Source organism: Grus americana, chromosome 3 (genome assembly GCF_028858705.1).
Source record: "Grus americana isolate bGruAme1 chromosome 3, bGruAme1.mat, whole genome shotgun sequence".
Lineage (NCBI taxonomy): Eukaryota > Metazoa > Chordata > Aves > Gruiformes > Gruidae > Grus > Grus americana.
Window position 1 is genome coordinate 76,298,101 of NC_072854.1, and position 23,906 is coordinate 76,322,006.

General features: G+C 35.6%; 1 protein-coding gene across 13 annotated transcripts in view; it reads left to right on the plus strand.

The window, feature by feature from the left end:
• The window catches only part of QKI (QKI, KH domain containing RNA binding), a 170,086-nt gene extending 146,509 nt beyond the window's left edge, over positions 1-23,577 (plus strand). For 2 of the 13 annotated variants that reach the window (XM_054822740.1, XM_054822731.1), the window contains 4 exons: positions 6,930-7,017; positions 9,357-9,629; positions 12,305-12,379; positions 17,057-23,577. In XM_054822740.1, the coding sequence (XP_054678715.1) occupies positions 6,930-7,017; positions 9,357-9,629; positions 12,305-12,379; positions 17,057-17,073 (453 nt within the window). In that variant the 3' untranslated portion in view covers positions 17,074-23,577. Of the gene's footprint in view, positions 1-6,929; positions 7,018-9,332; positions 9,630-11,534; positions 16,507-17,056 lie in introns of those variants that run through there. The other 11 variants (XM_054822732.1, XM_054822736.1, XM_054822729.1 and 8 more) reach the window with 7 other exon arrangements.
• Positions 23,578-23,906: the final 329 nt, after the last annotated feature.

The window sequence follows — 23,906 nt, forward strand, 5'->3', positions numbered from 1 at the left end:
AGAAATATGGCTGGTCTTAAAGTAGTGATTTATTTTACTTTGTCTTTAAAGTATTTGGAAAAGTTTCCTCTGATAGAAGAAGAGCTGCCAAATTATGCCAGAAAAGACCTCTTTGGCAAACTCTTCTCAGCATGAACAAAGCTATGCTGTTGGCTTTCTGCTCCATCACCATTAGAAGTAAATAATCAAGGATGAGAAAGTCTAAGTAACATGTGTTTACCAACAACTTCTAACTATTAATATTAACATTCTGGGCATGGGAAACTTGGAAGTCTATGTCAATTTTTTTGAGGAGAAGGGGTGACAAGATGTTTCCCTTAACACTGAGTAATGGAGTAGCTTACCAGAAGTAAGCCTTTGCAAAAGTGCAATCTGATGTCTTGCATTAGGTATTTGATTAATAGTTTAGGTACTCACATTCAGATTCTTTTAAAAAGCTCTTTTCTTTGTGTTTTACATCTGGTTACCTGTCATCTTGCCGAGGGTTTCACTGCCATAGATACTTTAGTCTTTTAACAACTTGGGTGTTAACAAAAGACCTTCCAAACATAGAATGGATTTTACGTATGTATACCTTTGTATACCTTTTTTGGTTTAATACGTGTATGTCTAGGAATTTGTAGTATATTTTTTGTGAGTTTTTTTTTTATAAATTATGAATGGAAGGGTTTTGTCCCTGAATGGAGACATTCATGTGTAAAGGCTGTTTGACTGGCATGTGGTATGTTAGGAATACTTACTGATCTACAAGTGAATTGCAGTGGAACGTTTTTCTTTGTCAGGGAGATAAAAGCATTCTAGAGCCTGGAGAGTCCAGCAGTGTCACAGCACAAGCCTCGGAGCTGCAGCTGTGTGGCTCTACAGCAGCTGGGGACTGTAGGAAGGCAGGGTGACAGACTCCTTAGGGGCAGCAGCACCTCCTGGGTAAGGAGGATAAGATCAGTAACAGTAAAATATTTTGGTGGTGCTATTGTGTTTTACCAAAATCTGTATTAAATTAATAAATTGCAGGTGGCTTATACTATACAGATGTGCAGTTTAAAGAATAGTTAAAGTCTTTGTATTTAATGTGTGTATTTCCAGAGATACAGTGGTATAAAAGTTACGTTTACTGTATGTGGCAATTGTAAATAATTTTTCTGCTTAAGGAAGAATTTTAAGTATCTGTTCTTGTTCATTAATATAGTGTTCTTCCATAACTGCCAAATTCTCTGCCCTTCTGTTTGGAGTGTGTGTAAAATGATTTAATGCCTTACCTGTGTACTGAAAAATGCAATGTGTTACTGGAAAAATTCTCTATCTGAAGTAAATGTGGAAAAAAAGCATGTGGACTTGGACAAAATGTGGTAGGTGGTAGAGGTGTCTCTGAGGGTGGCAGGAAAGGTGCCAAGCTGCTGTTGAGTATTGCTGTTTAACCAGAGGTGGTGTGGGGCGGGCAGGCAGGTAGTCTGCTTGAGAAGTTGCTGAGGTGCTTGGAAGGTGAGCGCTGCTCTTTGGTGCTCTTGCGTTGCTGAGGCTGCCTGCCTGGTCATTCTTTCCATGAGCCTGGTGGGACAGGCTTGCTGCAGTTGGCTAGGGAAGATTAAGACTGATTTTGGCCTCTGTATTTGCAGTTGATTTATCCATCATTTTGCTTCACCATCATTTCCTCTTCCCACTTGCTGCTCCTGCTCTGATCCTGAAAGGATAGCCCTGGAACAGCTTATAAAGGACTGCTCCCTTAACCAAAGTCAGACTTGGCTGCATTTGGTGCAAGATAAAACTGTCTGCAGCCTTTCCTAGGGTTGGGCTCAGTTCAGTTAATGAGAATTCAGCTGAAGTGCAGGGATGTGTGACAGGTTTGCAAAAATGTCATCCAGAATGCATTATATTTGGAAGCTAGACTGTCAGTGAAAGTTACTGACATCACCTAAACAAGTGTGTCTATATTATTATGAAAGTAGGGGAAAAAAAATATATTTTCCAAAGCAGTTACTTTAAAAGGAAAATGAGCATTATACGAGGAAAGTATATATGTTTGTACAGAAATGCTGAAAGCATTCCCTGCCAGCATTGGTAATAATAAGAATCAGAGTACATTCTGAGTCTTAACCGAGTAAGACTGTGAGGCTCAAGGAGCTCTGCCTGGATAAGGTATCTCTGCTGTCATTTGAGTGACTGGATTGTTTGGTTTGTGAATTAACTCAGCTGCAGTCACCTTCCACGTGGGTCAGTTTGGGATGGCAGCAGTACGGCAGGGCAGTATGGGCACTGACTGGCTCCACTGGATGCTACCTCAGGGATCTCTGCTCTATAGAAACATTGCTATTTGATCCTTCTTTTTTTTTTAAGATAGTATCTTTCTTTCCTTCTCTACTGTAATTTGTTATAGGCTTCTCAGAGTTGACTGTACACAGAATCTGACAGTCTACCTGTCACCTCTGAAGACTGTTGTCATCTTCTGAAGTCCTTCATTGACTTAGCACAGTGAATGTGCTGCTGTTTTGAGTCTGCATGCCTTCTTCCACCTTGACGCCACATCTATCTAGTGTGTGTATGCTTTGTATATAAATAAGAAGTTAAACTGTATGATACTTTTAAGGGTGCACTGTATGCATATGAGAATCTGAAGCATTTAAGTGCCTAATAATAATTTCAGAAGTATTAGTTAAAAGAATTTTCTGAGGATGTTTGGGTATCTGAGGTTAAAGTATAGCTTGGACATTGATAATGAGAAGAAGTCATTAAAAAAATTAAATGGAGTGCTTTATCTGAGCTCCCTATTTCATGACATGAAACAAGCTCTTACTAATAGCAGTTTATTACATAACTACATTCCTCTTTTTTTTTAAACAGACAGTGTTGCCTAATGTAGGAGACAGAATTGTGGTTTTAACTGGGCGTCAATATGGTCAGCGTTGTGTATTTAATTTGAAATTTATTTTGGTAAGTGTTTCCCCAGAGACTTCATGTAGGTGGCACACGTAGTTGTTACTAGCATTTTGAACCTTGTGACTATTAATCATGCTGTGATAAAGATTAGAAAAAAGTTACTTAAAGTGATAGTGGTCACTGGCGTTTGGTCACCTTCGGGGTTTTTTATTGCTAGCCCAAGTAGAGCTGAGCTACTGTGAGGAGTACTGGCCATGTGTTCGCAAAACGGTAACCACTGTTGTCTGTGCACAGTTGGCTTTGTCAGGATTTACTGCTTGCATCCCTTCGGTATTTGTATTCAGTGAGCAGCTGCAAGTGCTTACATTTAAAGAATTATGTTTCGAGATACCATTTAAGGTTTTTTCTTAATCTGCATGTTATATTGTACATGAGAAATACAAGGAAAGCACTAGAGATTTAAGAGGATGAGAGGTTTGAGTCAATCACTTGAGCTTCAACTTAGTAATGCAAATCTGGCTTTAAGTGACCTTATTGATGTTTGCTCAAAGTAGCTTCCTTTTGGTACAAATGACTGAGCTTTGTTGTAGCTATTGTAAAGGTAACGAACCGTCCCTTTAGAGATTGCCTTTGTATCCCTGATGCAACCTCTTTGCTTTAACAGAGAGTGCCTGCAGAAATGCCTGGAGCTAAGATAGATTGCATCGGTGTGTCTCATTTGATCATCTGTCAGCAACGGAGGGAGAGGATAGGGCCGGCAAAAACATGTGCCCATTGCTCTATCCCAGCTCTTGGAAATGTGAGGGTTTGGCTGTTGGTGAATGGTGTTCAAGCAGAGAGCTTGATACCATGGAATGAAGGACATGGCAGCATATCTGAAAGAGTCCTCACCACTTCTGTGACTTACGCCTTGAAGAGCGGTGGCAAGCGACTGTTGCAAGTTTAGGGTGCGAGGGGATAGCAGGATTTTGAGCAGTAGTAGTAGGGTGGTGCAAATAGTGCCAAGCACCCATGTTTTGAAGAGATACTATTGTATAATAAACAGTGCCATCTTCTGGGAGGACTCGGAATGATGCCCTTGTGGTCAGCGTTAGAGATGGTTTTTAATTTCGGGGGGGGGGTTGTTTGGTTGATTGGTTTTTTGGGGGGTTTTTGTTTGTTTGTTTGGGTTGGGTTTTTTCTCTCTGTCTAATAAATGCTTTGAAAAACAAAATACCACAAGTTGAAAGACAGTGTAAATGTCTGATAATGCAAGTTCACATCTTATATCTGTGAATTATCACTGATACAGTCTTTAAGGAAAAGTTTTAAACTATGTTTTGGAGCCTGTTTAAAAGAACAAAAGTTTATCAACTGCTGAGCAGTACTCCAGAGAGGTAAATCTCAAAAATAAAAGTTAAGCACTTGGTCTGCTATGTCTGCTGAAGTCCATTATTATTTTTGTAAACATACTTTATAAAACCTAGATAATTGCAACATCTTTTCTCATAGGAAGCATAGAGACCTATAGGAAAATGTTAAAGACCCAAAGTAGGAATATCCATCTTTTATTGCTTTTATGTTGTTATAACTCCTTCTTTTGGGGATGTCAGAAGGGAAAAAAATCTTTTCTGTCTTAAAACTATCTTATAAATAGTTACATTTGGGAAATCACTGTGGTGCAAAATCTGGGATTAGAGTTACTAAAATTATCCTAGCAAGTGGAACGTAAGATTCAGCATTTACTGAGACTCATTAATGGTGTCAGATCAATCACCTGAACTCTTAGTTGGAGGAAGTGAGCAATTTTAGTAACATTAATGGAACTATATGGGAGATGCAGCTGATGTTGTGAGGAGGTTTTTTCGTTACATGCTTTCAAATAAATAAATAAAGGAACCCAAGCAAAAAAGCAGTAACAAAGTATAACCATTGTGGGTGGAGAGGAAAAGAGAAATCAATGTGTTAAAAATCTTTATTGCTGAAATAAATTAGATAAGGTATATCCAGAATGACAAGAATTTGAGAGCTCTGGATAGGCAGATAGATTCGGAGCTGTTGTTATTGCATCGTGATTGTCTAGGTAATTTGCCAGCAAAAATGCAATGAAATAATAGTTTCTAAAACCAAAATACATTTCTTTTGCATGTAAATTGTAAGTCTATTCTGAGTATGTCATATTAAGCATGCTATAATGAGTACATTTTGTATTCCAGAGGGTCTCATTTTAATGACTATGGAGTCTGAGGTTTTTGGGTAGTACAGTACTTAACAGTGCAACTAATTTTTAGTTAAAATGGTAATTGAATGTGTGTTTACTTTTTCAATATTAGTGTTAGCTTGGTCTGTCAAACATTATTTAATATATAAAGAAAAAGTCTAACTTTCAGCATATTCTGAATGTTTAACAACAACATAAATTGTTACTGTGTAATCTTTGTGTGTTTATGCAAGTCCTCAGTATTACAGTTAGAACTTTCATTTCTGACATCTGAAAGTAATTTAGCATTGACCCATCTTACCATGTTGATTTTAAGTTGTTGATAAAAATCAGATGTTAAAATTTCCATTGCAAGGGGTGGTGGTCCTTGAGCACACCTCACATTAAGTACTATATTTGCTTAAATATAATTTAAACACTTTCTGTGTCTTGTAATTTAGTAAATTACTTCTCCGTAGTTTGGGAGTAAAGTACGTGCAACAATAGTTTGCTGCAAACTAGCCTGAAAAAATATTTCCCTATACATTTGGAACACTGCATGTAGATAATACCGTTAACTCTTAACTAGTTTGAGATGATGTTTCACTGGTGCAATGCTGTAAGTTATTTAATAAATGTTTTGTTGTTGCTGTTATTGGTGGTGATTGCCATTCTTTGTGGCTTTTAATTCTGTTTTTTTGTAGTCACTCATGTTCTTGGAAGTCCTAGTTCAAACCATCTGCAAGAGTTGTATTTTAAAACAGGTGACCAACTCTCTCTGAAATCAGACTTTAAGATTTCAGAGTGGATAGCACAGTACGTTATTATCCAGGTTTCCATTAACTTGGAAAATGCTGTTCTGAATACGTGGAAAACATTGTGTGAATAGACAAGATAAGTAAAAAATAGAAGAAATCCTATTTAGCAAAGGAAGAATGCAGTGCAGCTGACACTGAAGCTGCCATATTTTCCATCTGACTTGAGAATTTCTGCAGTGGCATTCAATACAAGAAGTAAGGTGGTTAACATTAAGATAGTGGCTGACCATCTCTGTTGCGTTTCCTATATCATAATCTTGTTTTCTGGTTGATAGGATGTAGACTGAACAAACAGTAGTTCTGGAGAGATAGATCAGAAAATGTCTGGTCTTAAAACGAAAATGGTACTAATTAGAAGTTTTTGTTAGGAACTGAAAAAGTGAGCTTTTTTACCGAATACTGCGTAATAGTTATACAAGCTGCAGGATACCGATGGATTAGATAACTTCAAGGAAGTAATTTATATGGAAGCAGAAATAAGAATAATGTCTGCTGTGTAAATAGCAGTTATATCCTAATCGGAATACATCTACATGTGCCAGAATTACGAATTCTGCCTTACGGCAGTTGTTGATGTCCTGTTTGGAAAGCCTGTCAAAGTTTTGTTGGTTTGCCACCCCAACCCCCACTTCCCCAAAAGTAGTCAGTATCAACTACAGTGGAGCAAGTTACAATAAATTGAAGTTGTTTAAAATTTGTGTTGTCTGTTCTTCCTCTAGCCCAATACTGCAATCTTGTAAAAGATCCCTTTAGGACTACATGAAAACATTTACTAAAACTGAGAAAAAAAGTGCTTAATTTATATCAAACAAAATGTAACCCTATTTTTATAATTTATGGTATGAGCCAACTCTTTCAAGATATTTATCAACATCACTTAGTGATAGACAACAGGCAGCTTGCACTTAAGGAAGAGTTCACAAAGCTTATTGTTTTTGTGACTAATGGTAAGCAGGTATTTTGCTTGGTTAAAACTCGAAGGCATTTTATTCTAGGTCCGTTCAATCTTGTGCACTAGTGAATTAATAAGCCTGACTTTCTTCCCATCTTTTCACATGCAGGCAGAAGGAGAAGACAGCCTTAAAAAGATGCAGCTGATGGAGCTTGCAATTCTGAATGGCACCTACAGAGATGCCAACATCAAATCACGTAAGCATGTCATAAACTTGAGGGTCAATGCCATAATAATGTTTGCAGGGTTTGATTCCTAAAGCTACTTTTTGGCAAATGTGCAGTAGCAACTGTGTTGGAGAATGGAAGGCAGTAGAAAAACAACAAAACAATAGGTAGCTGTTGCAAAAGATCTTCTGGAGATAAGCTATGTCAGTTTTGGGTTTTTTTGTTTGGGTCATTACCCCCCTCCTCCCCTTTTTTTTTTTTTAGAACAGTATGCCTGGGTTAAAATATTTACAAATACATAGTTTTAAAAAATTCAACCCTTAAGCTAGATTTTTCTGTTTTACAATCATTTTTTTCCTAAATACATATAAAGGACAATAGACTCCTTTTCAATTTTATTTTAAGATATTTAATTTGAAAAATGTTACAGATGTTGAGGATACTGTGAATACATTTTTCTGTATTATATTCCTTCCTTTCATCTTGCTTGCATGTGTCCCCCCAATGTTATGTTTTTCCAACAATTCATCAACTGATTTCACAGCCGAGTTCACAGGGATCAGTGATGTAATGAGCCATTTTTACAATTTCTTCCATTACATTTGTGTGAGAATGCTTTTGCAAATGCATGTATGCACAGGTTTACACTTGAAAATTAATTACATACACCTACTAATGAGAGCTTATATGTATTATGCGTGATACAGATTATTTTCTCTAGTTGAAAGTCTTAATTTCTCCTCGTGAAAATGTAGTTGCTGATACTGTTGCATAGTAGATTTTTGCTGTAGCTGTGATACAGATGTCAAATGTAAGCACAGTTAAATCAATCTTTTCACTAAGGGCCTACTGATATTTGCAAATTTGTTTCTCCTCACAGTCACCATTTCAATGTTGAATATATTTAAAGGGTGGAATGCCGTTAGGTCAATTTGAGAGTGCTTACACCAGTGTAATTATTCTGATTCGGAAAGAGACATAAGCAAGGGCTCTTACCACTACAGTGGTAGTGGTAAATCTTTCAGCCTTAATGAACAGTGTAATATTTGAAGCTAGATCAGTTTTAAATATATTTTAGTCTCTAAATTATTACAAATGTGTGAGTAAAATAGCTTTCAGATTAGCTTAAATTGATGCAAACTGTTGCATAGAAACCTTTATATTAATTTGACAATTTCTTTGTCTGATCTATTCCCATTGGTCTATTTTATCATTGTAAGTGGGAAGATGGAATTTTGGGTTTTTTTTCCATTTTTTGACTAGAGATTTCCACACTAATATTCACTTTTTGATAATAAGACAATTTCACTCTGTGTTTTGATTTTACTGAAAACTTGAAGATGTAGAATCCATACTGGTTTAAGAAAGGAAATGAAAATGTTTGAGGGTTTTTTAATAATATATTCAATCTGAGCACTTTTGTTTAAAAAATAAAAATAAAACCCACAACAGTCTCAAATCTGAGAAACTTCCACCACATTTCTCTCTGACCACCTATAAGTTAATTAAATCAATGTAGTGCGTAGAAATCTATAAATTATAACCATTTAAGATTGACTGTTACCAGCTGATGTGTTAGCATTTAAGAAGCTGTTCATCTTTTGTGCCAACAGGCTTCAAATAACACTTAATGAAATGTGCTAGCAATGTTTAAAAAAAATAAAACCCAAACAAATAAAACCCCACTAAACAAAAACCCCCACCTATTTTCTGTAAGCTAAGCAAGGCCATAGTGAACTTTTTATACAAAGAAAGTATTTTATTTCGGGGAAATTGATGTGGAAATCACTTTTGAGTGAGTATTCATGCTAGAGTAGGAGAGGAGATGCATTGTGTTTCTGGGTCATCTTCACTGATCCTGGAAATTGGAATTGTGTATATGTTTAAATACAGTCTTAAGACGTATACAACTGTAGACTCGTATGGCAGCTCTGCATAACTGAGTATCTGTGGACTCTGTAGTTGCACTAAATTTTGTACTCTGTATTTGATTATGACAGTATTTTCCTTGTATCTCCTGCATGCATCTCAGTCTCATGCAGTCTTGATAGCATAAATGAAGAAATGTGGTCTAAATGGAGCTTTTGTGCTGTGTAACCTGTTTGAGAAATCTACCTCACTGTTTTACAATGGCTTTTTTATTTTGCATGTTCATACTTAATCACACTGGAAAATGGAAAGCTGTTTGCATTTGAATGGTGTGCTTTGGCACTGTGTGATCAGCGCATGTACTAATGATTTCCTTTTATTTTTCTTCTTTCCTACTTTTCCCCTTTTTTCCCATTCTTTCCACGTTTTGTACTGCTATCTCCATACTTTCCTCTAAATTTCTTTGCTTACTGTAGCAGCCCTTGCCTTTTCTCTTGCAGCAACAGCCCAGGCTCCAAGGATTATTACTGGGCCTGCGCCTGTTCTCCCACCAGCTGCCCTGCGTACTCCTACGCCAGCTGGCCCTACCATAATGCCTTTGATCAGACAAATACAAACCGCTGTCATGCCAAACGGAACTCCTCATCCCACCGCTGCAATAGTTCCACCTGGACCCGAAGCTGGTTTAATTTACACACCATATGAATACCCCTACACGCTGGCACCAGCTACGTCAATCCTTGAGTATCCTATTGAACCTAGTGGTGTATTAGGTAAGATCTTTGTACACGGATGACTGGAGAATATATTGCTTATGCTTTTATAATATTTGCAAGGTAGAGGTCACGGAGCTCAAAGGAAAAAAATTTGAAGTAACAATCTTATCTCACGTATATCAAAACTGCCTGGGAAAACTGCTCAAATGGTGTAACTCTTAAACATTTTAAACATGTTTTGCATTAGTGTATGTGTGTGTTTAGTATATTAATAAGATTACTGAAAATAAAATCTTAATGTTTCCATGACACTAGATGGTGGATACATAGGCAAGGAAAAAAAAATAGAAGTTGTCATCTCTTATATGTCATTTGGGCTCCCATAAATACCAGATTCGTTTGTGCTCTCTTTAACGTCAATTAATTTCCAGTAATCTTTGGAAGAGAGAACTTCCTATTTCGCTGTACCTTTTTAGTAGCAAAACTGGAGAGAATGGAAAGATGTTTTCTCAGTTTGTTGGAGTTTTTACTTCTTTATTTAGTACACAACTGACAAATCTCTCCTCAGTGTCAGAAAGCTGTAAATCATTTTGTAAGTAGAAAAGTGAATGACTATAAAGCAAACTAAGTTCTGACCAAAGGATGATACAATTAGCAACTTTACTGATGGATTCTTTTATATACATTGGATTGAAATATCCATCATTCCTAATATTTCAGACCATTGACTTGCTGTGTGAAGGCGAGAATGATAAAGCAGCCGTGACAATTCAGTTAACTGGTCAATATGGAACAAGCAGTTCCAATAGTTTCTTCCTTCTCTACCCTCTACAGAATCTAAATAATCTTTTCTCTTCAGTTTGTTCTGAATTGCATATGACCTTGGTGCTGCATAATGTTGATTTTATAGGACTTTGATCTTAGTTTGTTCAGGGGCAGTTATTGATTTACACAATTTCTAAACATCTCTAATGAACACTGGACAATAAGGTTCAAAGTCACTATTTTGTTGAAAGTATTGCAAAAAATCAGCGTTTCAGTTAAGTGACAAATACTTTTTGAGTTATCTGTATGTGTGCATGTTCCCATGTTATATTTTGTACAGTAAAAAAGAAAGCGTATTTCAGACTTCTGCCTTTCAGGGTTAGTGAACCAATAATAAAAACTTTAGTAGGGCAAAAATACGCAGTAGGTCTGTCTGAGAAACTTAACGGTTGTTGTCTGTTAACCCATAGCCAAAATTCAGTGAACATATGATAATGTCATCATTTATTAATTTGCCACAAACACGTAAATATTCTCCCCAGCTCCTCTGCCCCCAATCTGCAAGTCCACTTGTGGTGCATCCTGGGGTAAAGTCACAGTTACAGGCATTGTCACAGTAGCTATCAGTTGCTGGTTAGTGGCAAACCCCTCTCCTGAATTCAGTTAATAGAGAGTAAAGAAATACACGATTCCATAGTAATAATTTAATAGGATGAGGGAACTTTGATTTCTCACAGAATTTTCTCTAAAGAGAGAGGAGTGTAAAATTACTCCTAAAATGGCATCTGAAATCATTGCATACTTTTGGGCTTAGCTGTGAGGGCACAGGTTTATGGCGCAAAACAGATCTCACCAAACAATCTGATTTAAAAAAGGAAAAGGGGGGGGAAATCACACTCCCACTTAGGTAGCATAGAATCAATAACTCTTAATACATCTGCTGTATTATCTGAGCAATTGTAATGGAGTTAATTGAATTAAATTAGTTTTTCTTTGAGTTTTTTTCGTAATACACTCATTCTCATTAATAGTAGGGTATAGTTTGTCCATTTCTGTGGTGGACCTTTAAGATGTCTTAAAATAGTTCTGTTAAAAATGGCAGAGAAATGCATCCCTATTAGTATTTTTGGGGATATTGGTGTTGGGATCAAATTTTAGTTGGTGACTAACTTTTAATTCCCTTCCTTTTATCTTCAGGTATGGCTTTCCCAACGAAAGGCTAAGAATTCAAGAACGGTCTTAACTGATCCTTCATCAGATCTGAATTTTAACAAATGCTTAGTTTCAGCAGCCTTGAAAAAAGCTTGGCCTAGCAGTCAGTGACTTACTTGCACTTTTTTGCACATAGATTTAAAATAAAATAGTGCTATTAATTTGGATTAGCTCCTATTATTACAGAGTAGCTGTAATTTATGAGTGTATAGTAGTATACTGACTGCTAAGTGTTCTATATAGTGTTTGCTTTACTAATCACCTAATTCATTGCAGTTCATACTTATTGACTTAAAGTTAAAAATCACAATCTGTAGGCTTGAAGAATTGCTTTAAAACTTTTTTTTGTGGTAGAACTGGAAGTGATCTTAAGGTTAGCAAATAATTGTCAGTATTAAAAGATGGCATTATTTAAAATAGTCCTGCTGCAAGAAAGGCACTTCAGTGAATATGTGACTAGTAAAGCTTAAATGTGCTTGGGTCTAATAGATTTCATGAAATACTGTAATTTTGGGATTGTAAATGAATGGATTAAACAGGTTAAGGCCAGGATGTTTAAAATAAATGCAATATTAATCTGCACAGATAAACGTCTTTTTAAGATTAAGATTTGAAACTACTGTGCCTTAACTTGTTGCTTTTCTTAAAATGAACTTTTGTAGTTAATGATCATTTAAATCCATTTTGATAAACCTGCTGTTAATGTTTTCTTTGAATGTTTTCTAACTTTGTCTTGGTAATTGCAATTTAACTAGGTGCGGTGGCTACTAAAGTTCGAAGGCACGATATGCGTGTCCATCCTTACCAAAGGATTGTGACCGCAGACCGAGGTTAGTTTAGTTCTGCAGTTCTTGTTTGTAAGAAGTGCTTTGAGTGTACATGAGATTTGCAACACCACAGCTGGTTAACCAAATACCCTATTTTGACCCATTCATTATTTTTCTCAAAAATCTGAATAGTTAATATTTTAAAGCTTTGGGAATACTTGTGTTTTTAAAAACGTTTTGTAAACTTGGCTTTCCCAGCTCAATTAAATATAGAAACTTTGTGATATATTTAATCTAAATGCTATAACTGATTCCCTTTTAAAAACTATTTAAAGATCCATTGCATCAGGAAACACTATGAATTCAGTGCTGCAATAATTAATTTGGTTGTGGTTCCCCCCTCTCCCCTCAATTTGTTCTTTTAATTGGTGTGGAAATATCAGATTGGTGTTGCAAAATAAAATGAATGGATGGTTGCTTAATGAGAAAGAAGTAAAGGAATAAATGCCTCCTGTCTGTGTCTGGAGAAATCTGAAGATTTAGATTCCTTTTTTCCCAATAAACTTTTGAGCCACTGTACTGTATATTATGAGGAGGATGCATGTTCTCAGATACCTGACTGAATTCAGAAAGGTAAGGGCTGTGAAGATAATACTTCAAAAGTTGTTTGAGTTTGAATTACTAAGGGTGGGGGAAGGGAGGGTGTTTTGGTTTTTTTGCCAAAATCTTTTTCTTGGTATTTGCCTTTTGCTGCTAAAATGTGTAACCTGAAGGAGAAGCAACTTTTGAAGTCCTGTTTGTGAGATGACATCCAATATTTGGGCATCTCTCTTTAACCCTTGAACGGAAAGTAAATCTTCATTTTTCTCCTGTTCCTCGAGTATAATGCCTTTGGACCCCTGAATGAAGTATTTAAGCTTATTGAGAAAAGTGATATTTTCGGTTTATTGACATTGGCTAGAAAGCAGCGTGTGGGCTGAATTCTTATCCCATCCCTGCTGCTGACTCACTGTGGGTTTCGGCAAGTCATTTAATCTCTCTGTGTATGTTTTCCCATCTGTAAAATAAGGATAATAATACTTCCCTACCTCACAGGGGTGTTGTGGGGGTTCTTGTTTTGTACAGGGCTTTGAGGATGCAAAGCATTATGTGCCAAGTATTATTATTCTGCTGTCATCAAAATCAGTGTTGTGCAGGCTTCCATGATATTGTAATATTCAAAAGCCAAATTCAGGTGACAGATCTGACATCTCCTAACATTGACTACACTTCACTTCTCACAACCTTCCATAAATTAAGTACAAGAAACAACACAGATTTCAGTCCAAACAGTAAAAAAGGCCATCCTGGATATTTGCTATATTTATGTAAAACTTTCATCTTTCGTATGATCTTACCCTTTACAGAAAGTGTAAAGCTGATAACAAACACTACTTAGGTTTTTTAGAAGATTGCTTTTTCTTTTTTATCACCGCACACCATTTACAGCCCATTGGCTTGTTTTCATTTCTAGAGAATTCTTCAATGGGCAACAGGGTATAATCAGAATAAGGTCATAGCCCATGTTTACCAAAAAAAAAAAAAAAAAAAAGAGTAACAAAAGGAAATAGAAAAAAGAAACTAGAAGAAAGATTAAAGCCTATCTCTGTCAAGAGTAATGGGTTGTAAGGATTTGGTTGTCTTTGAAAGTTTGACCTGATGTTGCAAAAATCAGGTTTTTGCTAATGGTCTTTCATGATCTGCAATTGTAGTTTCAGGTGACAGGTGGGACTACCTTTTTGTTTAATTAGATATTGCCTGAGACAACCAGTAAATATACTGATAAAGCACGGGGAGGGGGAAATACCAATTTGTACCAAGTTCATCATTGTAGGATTTACTCAACATAGATTTTAAATATTTTGCAAAGGGCCTAGATGTTGCACCTGGGTCACTTACAAGTAATTGACATTAATTATTGGTATAATTTCACCTTCTTTTAAAATACAGCTATTTACTGATAATACAGTGTTCTTCTCTAGTAATATTGGATGCCTACTGTCTTAAATAGATTAATAAATACACATGGCTTATCTCCTGTGGAATAAGTCGTGCATACCTCTCTCTTTTAGCATGACAACCATTCAGGAGAATGATATTTTAAAGTCTTACCTAAATAATCCCAGTGTATATTAAGAAACTTACACAAAGTCAATTTTACAACTGTACTTCATTGTATTTTGAATTTGAAATCCTAGATTATCACTGCACAGATTTAACAGTTTCACAAAAGGTTTTGAAGAGAACTTTGCTCAGCAATAAAACAGTTTCTTTTAATGTGCTAAAATTATGTGTTAGAATTAAAATACTGTCAATATTTACCATAGTCACCTATTTGGTTGTTCTGTCACCAGTATACTTCTGTAGGTATAGCCATGAAAAACAATGTCAGCAAACCGAAATACTTTTTTTTTCAATGCGGAAACTTTTTTTATATATAGTTAAATGTCACTGAATTTATATTCGCATTCATTGGGTCTAAGGTTATTTTAAAATTCTAAATCGACTTTCAGATGACTTTGTAGTACTACTGCATTCACTTTTTAAGTAGGCTTTTATTCTTTGCCTAGGTATTTTGGGGTTTTTTTGGGGTTTGTTTTGTTTTTTTAGAGATAAGCACTGCATTTAAAGCAAGAATCCCCAAATGTGTAAATGTTTTACTCTTACAACTAAGCATTTAGAATTGGTGAAGGGTTGAAAAATATAGCTCATCTTAACTAAGAATAAAACCCCCATTTATAAATAATACAAAATTGAATTTGATGCATATAACAGAGAGACTGACTGATTTAATTGTAATAAACTGTAAATGGTGTTGCACAGTTGACAAACCTGTGTGTACTGTAGAAGGCCAGAGACTTGGCAGAGGATGTATCACAGGTGTACTGGTATTTTTAAAAGGTAGCTTGCTTTGATTATAAACTCCACAAGAAATATTAATGCTGAGAATTTTCTTGAATGTTTTATCCAAACCAACTGTCACATAATTTTATATATAATTTTAATACCATTTAATCAAAATTGTAATCAGTATCAAAATGCTTTAAGAGTCTGTTTCTAGTATACCTGTAAAGTGGTGAGATTGTGCCATATAAAATATTTATTTTTATTTTTGCTTATTTTTGAAACAGCCATTTTAATTTAAACAAATCCCACTTAGCATGATTCTGAAAAAATTCAGGGAGCATGTGGTCTCATTTACGTTACAGTAGTAATTTTTTGTAGTGTTATAAACTGTATCCTAAATGATAGGCCATTTTTATTATGTGAAAGTATATAAGCCCATGAGAAAGATTGCTAAATCGATGCTATCTGTGACTCTTACACCTACTGGACTTCATTTTATGTAATGGCACAAATCTGACTTTGCACTGAATACCTTTCTCACTTTCATCTCCTCTGCCTTAGTCAAAAATGGCAACAGTACAAAAACTTTATCAACCTCAGAATTTATTAGCTATAATTAAGCTGTTGAATGAGTCTTAAAAAAAAATAAATCATACTACTGTTAAGTGGACCAAGTTTGGTGAAGGAGAATGTGAGAGAATGATTAAAGAAGGAACAGCTCAAGAACATTGGGAATGATAACTTTCCACTTGAGAACTTTTTTATGTTTTACTGTAATTTGTTTGTGTTTTTGGGTTTTACTTTTTTGTTGTTGGTTTTTTTGTTTTGGTTTTTTTTTTTTTTGCAAAAGAAAATAGTATTTACAGGTGGCTTCTTTTAAAATATAAAAATATAAAGCAGGAATGTATATGAAATGTCAGATTTTATTGTATTTGCAGAGTATTAGCTTTGAAAATGAATAAAGAGAGCTGTTTGTAGTTTTAAAATGCCTTATTAGTATCAATTAGATATTTTCTCTATTTTTTGATGTACTTAGAGCTTTTTAAGTATAGACTTTAAAATGGCAGGACTTTTACAGTGTTTACATGCAAGTGCATTTTATAAGTGTCCTATATGTGTAAAATAGTATTTTGAACGGGAAAATGCTGGCTAAACTAGCAGGCTGGGCATTTTCCTGGTTCCCACAATGATGCCTACGTTGCTAGACTACAGTTTAGTATTGCTTTGTATCATGAGGCCAAGAAATTCCATGTTGTTTGTAAATAGAATAAATGAAAGGCAATAAAAAATTTATTGAACAAAAACCCTTTGTTTGGCCCATAGTTTGTTGAACCAAATTGTTTCTCTAAGTCCAGAATTCCGTAGATGACTCCATTCTTTTAACAACCAGTTATTAATAATCACATCCATCATTAATAGTTGCTTCAATGCTTGCACCTGGGGAGGTACTAATGCTTAATAGCAGTCAGATACTGATGCTGTGCACTGACTGTTGTTCCAGAAATCTTCTACCCAGTTCCAAAACTGTTCATCGTTTTTGTTTTCCAATTTCCTTCATCGACTGCTACTAACCATTAGTCGTTAGTCGTATTTTATCTCTATTTCTCCTGTTAACCAGTTTTGTGGGAGCGGGCTTCTCCTTCACGTGTCCAAATCATGATGGAGGGCTGTCATGATTTTATTGCATTCTGTAGATGGTGTCGATCAGTATGTCAGAATTAAACATGCTTGTTTTTTTTATTAGTTGTGATTAGTTTTCATGTTGTCATTAAGCCGTCACTAGCTGGAACTAATCTCTTCTCTATCTTTTCTTTCTTTTTTTTGTTTTGTTTTTTTTTGTTTCTAACCACCCAGCCGCCACCGGCAACTAACCTATGACCTTCTGACCTCTGAACTCTTCACCCAATGATGACCTGACCATGCCTGCCTGCTGATCAGTTAACTGGTAAACGCCTTTGCTTGCCTGTCTTCAGTGCAGCGAGCTGGGGCACTTGTCCGTTCGTCTTACCATCTAACAAAACAGACAAAGAAATTGTTGTCCTCCAACTCCGCTTTTTGTTGTTCTCCTGTTTGGGTGAAAGTGGTTCTAGAACCTGCACTGAATAGTAGTAAAGCAATAAGGTCCAACTCATCCCTCCGCACTGATCATCCTCTAGTGTCCCACCCCAAGCGAACGGTAAGGAGGCCTCGCACGAGATGGAGACAGATGTCCCTTAACTACCCGATGACAGAGGCAGTTACTGTGAGAGACTTCTAGGAATATTTTTCTTCTCAAAAAAAAAGAAAAAAAAAAGAAAAAAAGAAAAAGGAAAAAAAGAAGTCAAAGCTCTCTCTGAATGTACTGTGTGATGATGCATCATGCATGAACCTTTGGTCAGGGATGTCATTGGGGAAGGGATTCCAAAAAGTATTCAAAATTTGATACGCTGTTTAGTCACTACCGGTGCCCTCAAAGGGCAGATGTTGCAGCCTTTTTTTCTATTGCCTGCCAAATTGGACGTTTTAAAGGAAAGTGTGCCATGAAATGCAGATTACGATGACTTTTCAGAACTACATTAATGCAGAGAACAAAACAGCAACACTATTAAAGCAAAATCTGAGTTTAAATTATTTTAACCATATTTTAATCTCCTCGGAAGATTACATGAGAACAAGGTACATGCATTATGTGTCACATTACTGGGCAAACTGTTCAAATATTTTTTTTAAACCTCCCTGTATAGAAAAAATTCATTAAGGATGTAAAAGCCATGCTTGCCTATTTGCTGTATACATGTAATGAAATTGTAGATAAAGTGTAGTGCATTGAAACAAAATGAACAAAAAAGTAGATACTTTTACTATACAAGGGTGCTGGTGCAGAAAAAAAATATATTTTTGGAAATGTAGCATTTTATACTTTCAAGTGTTATAAAAAAAGAAAAAAAGAACAAAGAAACCCTTTATTTCATTAAATGATTTTTTCTGGTGGTTGTCAAGAAAACAAAAGACCAAAAGAGCCTTTTAGTCTTTCTTTTTTATTTTTTAAGTATTGGAATAAGTCTAAAGAAAAGGAAGTGCCTTATTTTCTTCATGGTCATTTAGTCAAATGTCTTGTATAATCAGCTTCTCCCTCAGACAAGTTACTGCATGCCACTCAGTCGCCCAGTATGTGAAAGAAGCTGTGAGGAAAGACAAATGATGAGTTGACCATATTAATTACCTGATTTTTGCCATACTAGTGTGATGTGACTTTGCCAAAATCTCATTGCGTAAAATAATTTGCTAAGTTTTTGTCAAACCAGCCCACCATTATTTCAGCAACTCTACTTTTTAAATCATAGCAAATGCCGTACTTGTGCAATGTAAACCAAAGGGTTCTGTGATACAGACTGTCTCATGCTAAAGGGGACTATTAGCTGACAAATGTTTGTAGAGCTGGAAGTGTGTCATTTTTGTTCAGGGATGGAGAGGAGTTTTCTTGATTTTGGTTGGAATAAATATACATCCAATATAGTAGTCTTCGGCATCACCCAGAAAACTGATGTTCTGCGGATAATGAAATTGAAAGCGCTTAGCTAGTTTTCAGTTCTAGTCTGAGCAGGTCCCCGGTTTTTGCAAGCAGCTCCTGCAGTGGCAAACAGCATACAAGTTACTTGTTTTTCAGCTCCTCTTTGACTATTGTTCGATCTGCCCGCTGGCTTTTCGTCATAAGATAAGCAGGAGAGGGACATCAGCTACTTGTTTGAAGTCCAGCCATGCTCTGTTTTCCACGTGAGATTCACATAGCTGGGCAATTGCAAGAGCTGAAGCTGTTAAACGCACAGTATTTAATTCTGAAAACATTAAGTATTACTTCACGTGGGGCTCAGTACTAAACTTGGCAAACATCAGGTGATAACTTTATTCCCCTCTTGTCAACTTATTCTCCTCCTGCAAATCTTCGCAGCTTCCAAATGAAAGGTCAATAGTAAGCTAAGAGGGCTTACATTTTTAAGCACCTGCATGGTGACCTCATCTAACATCTTGTCTCACCTGGAAATAATTATCAGTTTATTTACTATGCAATAGACATTCATCCTTCCGTATTCAGCTAGCTTTTTGTTTATTGTGCCACCGGCTTTGTCTTCCTGTTACACATACAGTTGTGTTGATTTTACTTACAGTATATGCTGTGCCATTTTGATTTTATTTTGGTTGGTTGGTTGAATAAACTTGCGACACTCGAACATTTGAAGAGAGATTTGCTAAAACAGTACCAGTATTTGATCCAGTTTCATCTCAACTATGATAAAACCTGGACATTTTAGATGTTTATCAAAGGTCTTTTACTGGGGGGGAGGGGAAGTGTATGAAATAGATGTGTGACATGTGAAAGTAATGTTTGCTCTGAACAAACTTCTGAAAACTTAGTTGACAAAATTTTGGATCAACTTAAAAAAAAAAAGCATGACTTTTGAAATCTCTGAATGCCTTGGTTCTCAGTATTATCATTCTTTAATGACTTTTTCTTTATTAAAATAAGTAGTTTTAAGACTTCTTTCTGACAGTATTATGTAATTTTTTTAGAGTGGGTAGATGGGAGTGTCGCTTGTATGTAACCGTACAGATGACATGTATTTGTCTATTCTTTATTATCTTAGTAGTTTCATGCTATGTATGTACCATAACCAACCTATTGCCTATGAGAAACATGTAAGATAATGTATTTACAGCCATTGTTACAAGTTTATAATGTATTTTTCTATCTTGTTTTATATGTATGTTATATAACATTCAAAAGAATTTTTTTCCTGATTGAGAAAAAAGGATACAAAATGCAAAACCCACAATTTTGATAACTGAAAAATTGCCAATTGTTTTGCAGTACTTTATTATATTGGGAGTGTTGTCTTTCTTGGGCTTTTAGTTAGCTACTGGATGAATACATTAGACATATTTGGGTTTTAGTTGGGTTTTTACATAGCTTGCATTTTAATTCTTTGGTTCTTTGCTGTTTCTATTAACCCATAGCATTATTTTAATAAATGTTATAATACCAACCTACTAACTCTGGACTATGTCTGTTTATTAACCATTACATGTTTAATTAAAATAAACAAATAAAGACGGAAGAATGTAAAGTCTTGAGTTACTGGACTAACCCTGAAGAACGTGACCACAGATAACACAACGTGACTTGTTTTTATGTTGTTTGTCGGCTGACATTCTGCACACTACTATTAAATTGGCTTTGGTCATTCTGGCCTTTTACCGTGGGGAATAGGTGCCAGTAGAAATGGGAACAAAGTAGCATTTTTTGAGGCATTCTTCTTGTAGAGTCTTGCCACTTGCCTTTCAGCGTCTGCATTACTAATTCCACACTTTCTTTTTCTTTCTCTAAAATAATTACTATCGGCTCACAGCAAAAGAGCAAAGATGCCAGTGTATTGGTAAATCGTGAGAGTGTACAGAAACCAGTTTGATTCTTTGTTGAACCATTCAGAGGTTGCAGTTAATCTCGTAGGAGCTTGTGATTTGTTGGTTTTGGCACCTGAATCACTGTTGCATCACGTGACATTTCTAAGCACAAAATACTTCTAGATAGAAGTACCGTACATCGAAATACAAAATCTGGGGGTTTTCCTTGCCAGAAGTGCCTTGTTTTCTTCATGTCACGCTGTTTTTAAGTAACCTTTTTTTTTTTTTTTTTTTTTGGTACTTCTGCTATAGTCTATCAGTATTGCCTAGCTCAGGGGAGTACAATTTCTGTAAGCCAAAGGTCAGACTGGATCATTTCCTAATGACTGCAGAAAGTACAAAAATACACCTTTCGCTAAATTACCAAGCAACAGCCATTTCAAATTCCAGGGCTGCCTTTGTGTGATCTTTACCCCCGTGGATGACTGTAGCGACATGAGCGCAGGGAATTGAAATGGTGAAAATGCTGTTTTGAATGTACTTCTATGCAAATATTTTTACAGAAACATTTCTCCTTTTTAAAGCTTCTGCTGTCTGAGGCTCCTTTACATATCCTGGGTCATCCTCCTAGATTTGTAGTCTTAAGTGGACAGTGATTACAGCTAATGTCGAGGGAGATCCTCGATGTAGATCACTCTTCAGATATCAACAGTTTTCGTGAAAGCCCAGGCTTTTTCATCTAGATAGTAAGAATTTAGATGAGGAGTCTTTGCATCTGTTCAGATCCCTTCTTTAATTTATGGTGTTTCAAACTACGTATCTTGAAATCCATGCAATATAAAACTTTAATTTTAAAACGTTCTCACAGTATTGGTAGTCATTAAAATAGAATGCCTCTTTATTTTATGGAGGAAAAATAGTCTAGCTCTGATGAAGATGTTTGTTAGTTTTTTAATGGCATGTAGCTCTTTGTTTTACAAAAATGTATAGGTATAGCTGACATATCAATGCATTTCACTTGTACAGACATATTTTTAATTTAACAGATCGTGAATATATTAGTATCCTAAAAGTTAGCCACAGGGAGATGATAAATCAGACATTTACAACAGATAATGTCAGGACCTTTTGATCGGCTAATGACACAAGTGTAATTTCAGAACTAATAATTTATATTCCTGAAGAATTTTATCAGAGGCATACATTTAAACTTGGTGAAGTACTCTCTCCAGTATAGGTGAAACTATTTAGATGGGACAAAAGATTAGTGTTTTATATTGAAGATTACTTCTATTCCCAGAACTACTGCTTTTCTGTAACATTTTTATTATTTTGTATTTTTATTAGATATGAACTACTGTCATACTTTTCATCTCATTCTTCATTATATGCAGTAGTGAAAGTTGCTGTAAGTTTTAAAGTACTTTAGAGCTGAAGGACAGCAAGAAAAGGAAAACTCTAAAATTTTATACTAATTATTGCTGTCCACCAAATGCATTTTTCAGTTTACCTAAGTGCCTGTCTGAAAATTTAACTATTTTATACTTTGCCTGCTTATAGGAAAGAAGATATTTTTAGAACTGAATTTGAGGATGGCTTCGATATTGCTACATCACTGATTGTTCTTTATTTTTATTGCTACATCACTGTTGTTGTTTATTTTTATTCTGGGGTTAAATTGTCCTAACATTTGGAAGATCATACATTCAAGTCAGTTAGAGAGCTGCTGTTCCATCCAATAAAGTGGGATTTATCTTAGGGTAAATCTATTTATTTCTTTTAGTAGGTCAGAATATAAACAAAAACATCACGGAGCCTTTCGAAGTAAAATCTGAGCAATGCTATGCACTTCTTAAAAGTGAACTGTTGTACCAAAGTACAACAAATTTGGTTTCTCTGAGAGTATTTTTTTGTGTGTGTGTTATCAATCCAGAATATATTTCATAAGAGTCTTCAGGGACATCTTTCAAATATTTTTAATTGAACATATGTTCAGTGTATACTGACAATATGGATATTTTATTTGAACATATCTTGAGAAAGTATGTCCAAAATCTGCATGTAATGAATAGTTTATTCCCAGATCACACTCTTTGAGGGGGACCACTAAAAAGTTTTCGGCCCTGAAAATGCAAGGAAACACTGAAGTGTGTTACCATCCGTTAAGAAATTGCTTTTAACTTGGGGAAAACATACTTAAGAGTATACGAAACTTAATTCTTCGTGTCTGGGTAAAAACAGTAGTCATCATAAACAGCACATTGTACAGAATGGGATCCGCGTAACACATTCCTAGGGTTCAAAGTGCACAGTTGTTATCGGAATTTCTCTTTTGTTTTTACTATATTTGATATATTTTTCTAAAACACTATTAATGGAATACTGTCCAAATAACACGTGAACCGTAACATTAACACATGGTAATCAATGTTGAATCAAACTGGTTAGCGAAGGTGCAGTGCTCTTCCTTCTATGTGCCTGCGCGCTAATGGCAGGTGGTGTGGTTCTGCGTAGGAGGCGGGTGTTGGGCACGGCAGGTTGCAGTGCTAATGTCTTGGTGCCAGCAGTTCCGATGTCCGTCTTTGACAACAGACTAACTGGGAGGAATCCTGACTCCCAAGGCAAAGATTAACCGAGATCTGAAACTCGTAGGAGAATTAATTGGAAAAACAGCAACAACAAAACAACATATATACATATATGCTTTGACTTGTATTATGGCAGTTTGTGTGAAACATTTAAGGTTTTGTTTGTGCAAAATAATGTATTCTGAGGGGAAAAACAAACATGGACATTGCCAAAACACATGTAAATAAAACACCATTTATGACTGTACATTATGTGCAATAAAGTAACTGGAAAAAGTGCATGTACTTTATCCTCAAAAGCAAACTGACAGCTCTCAAAGCTGTAGCTATAGTTTTATTTTCTGAAAAGAGAAATTCTATTCTGTATCTAAACAGCAGAATAAAGAATGTACATTTTTCACACTTCAATTTTCATTAATGCTTTTAGCAGTGTTCTGAAAGATGTTAATTGTTGAAGAGGTTTAAATTTTCATGGTCATCTGATTACCAGGGTGTTTTTTTGCTTAAGAGTTTCTTATTGCATATGCTGTTGTTGTTGTCTGTAACTGTAAATGAAGCAAGTATGCATTACATACCGTAAACATGCGATACACATTTTGAATATAGATTTGTGGATGCACCGGTTCTATAAATTTCTTAAAGATGACCATGATGTTGTTGTACTTCTGTAAGCATCACTGTTACAATTGTTTAGGGCAAATAAGGAAGACAGTACTACTTTGTAGCAAAGCTAACAT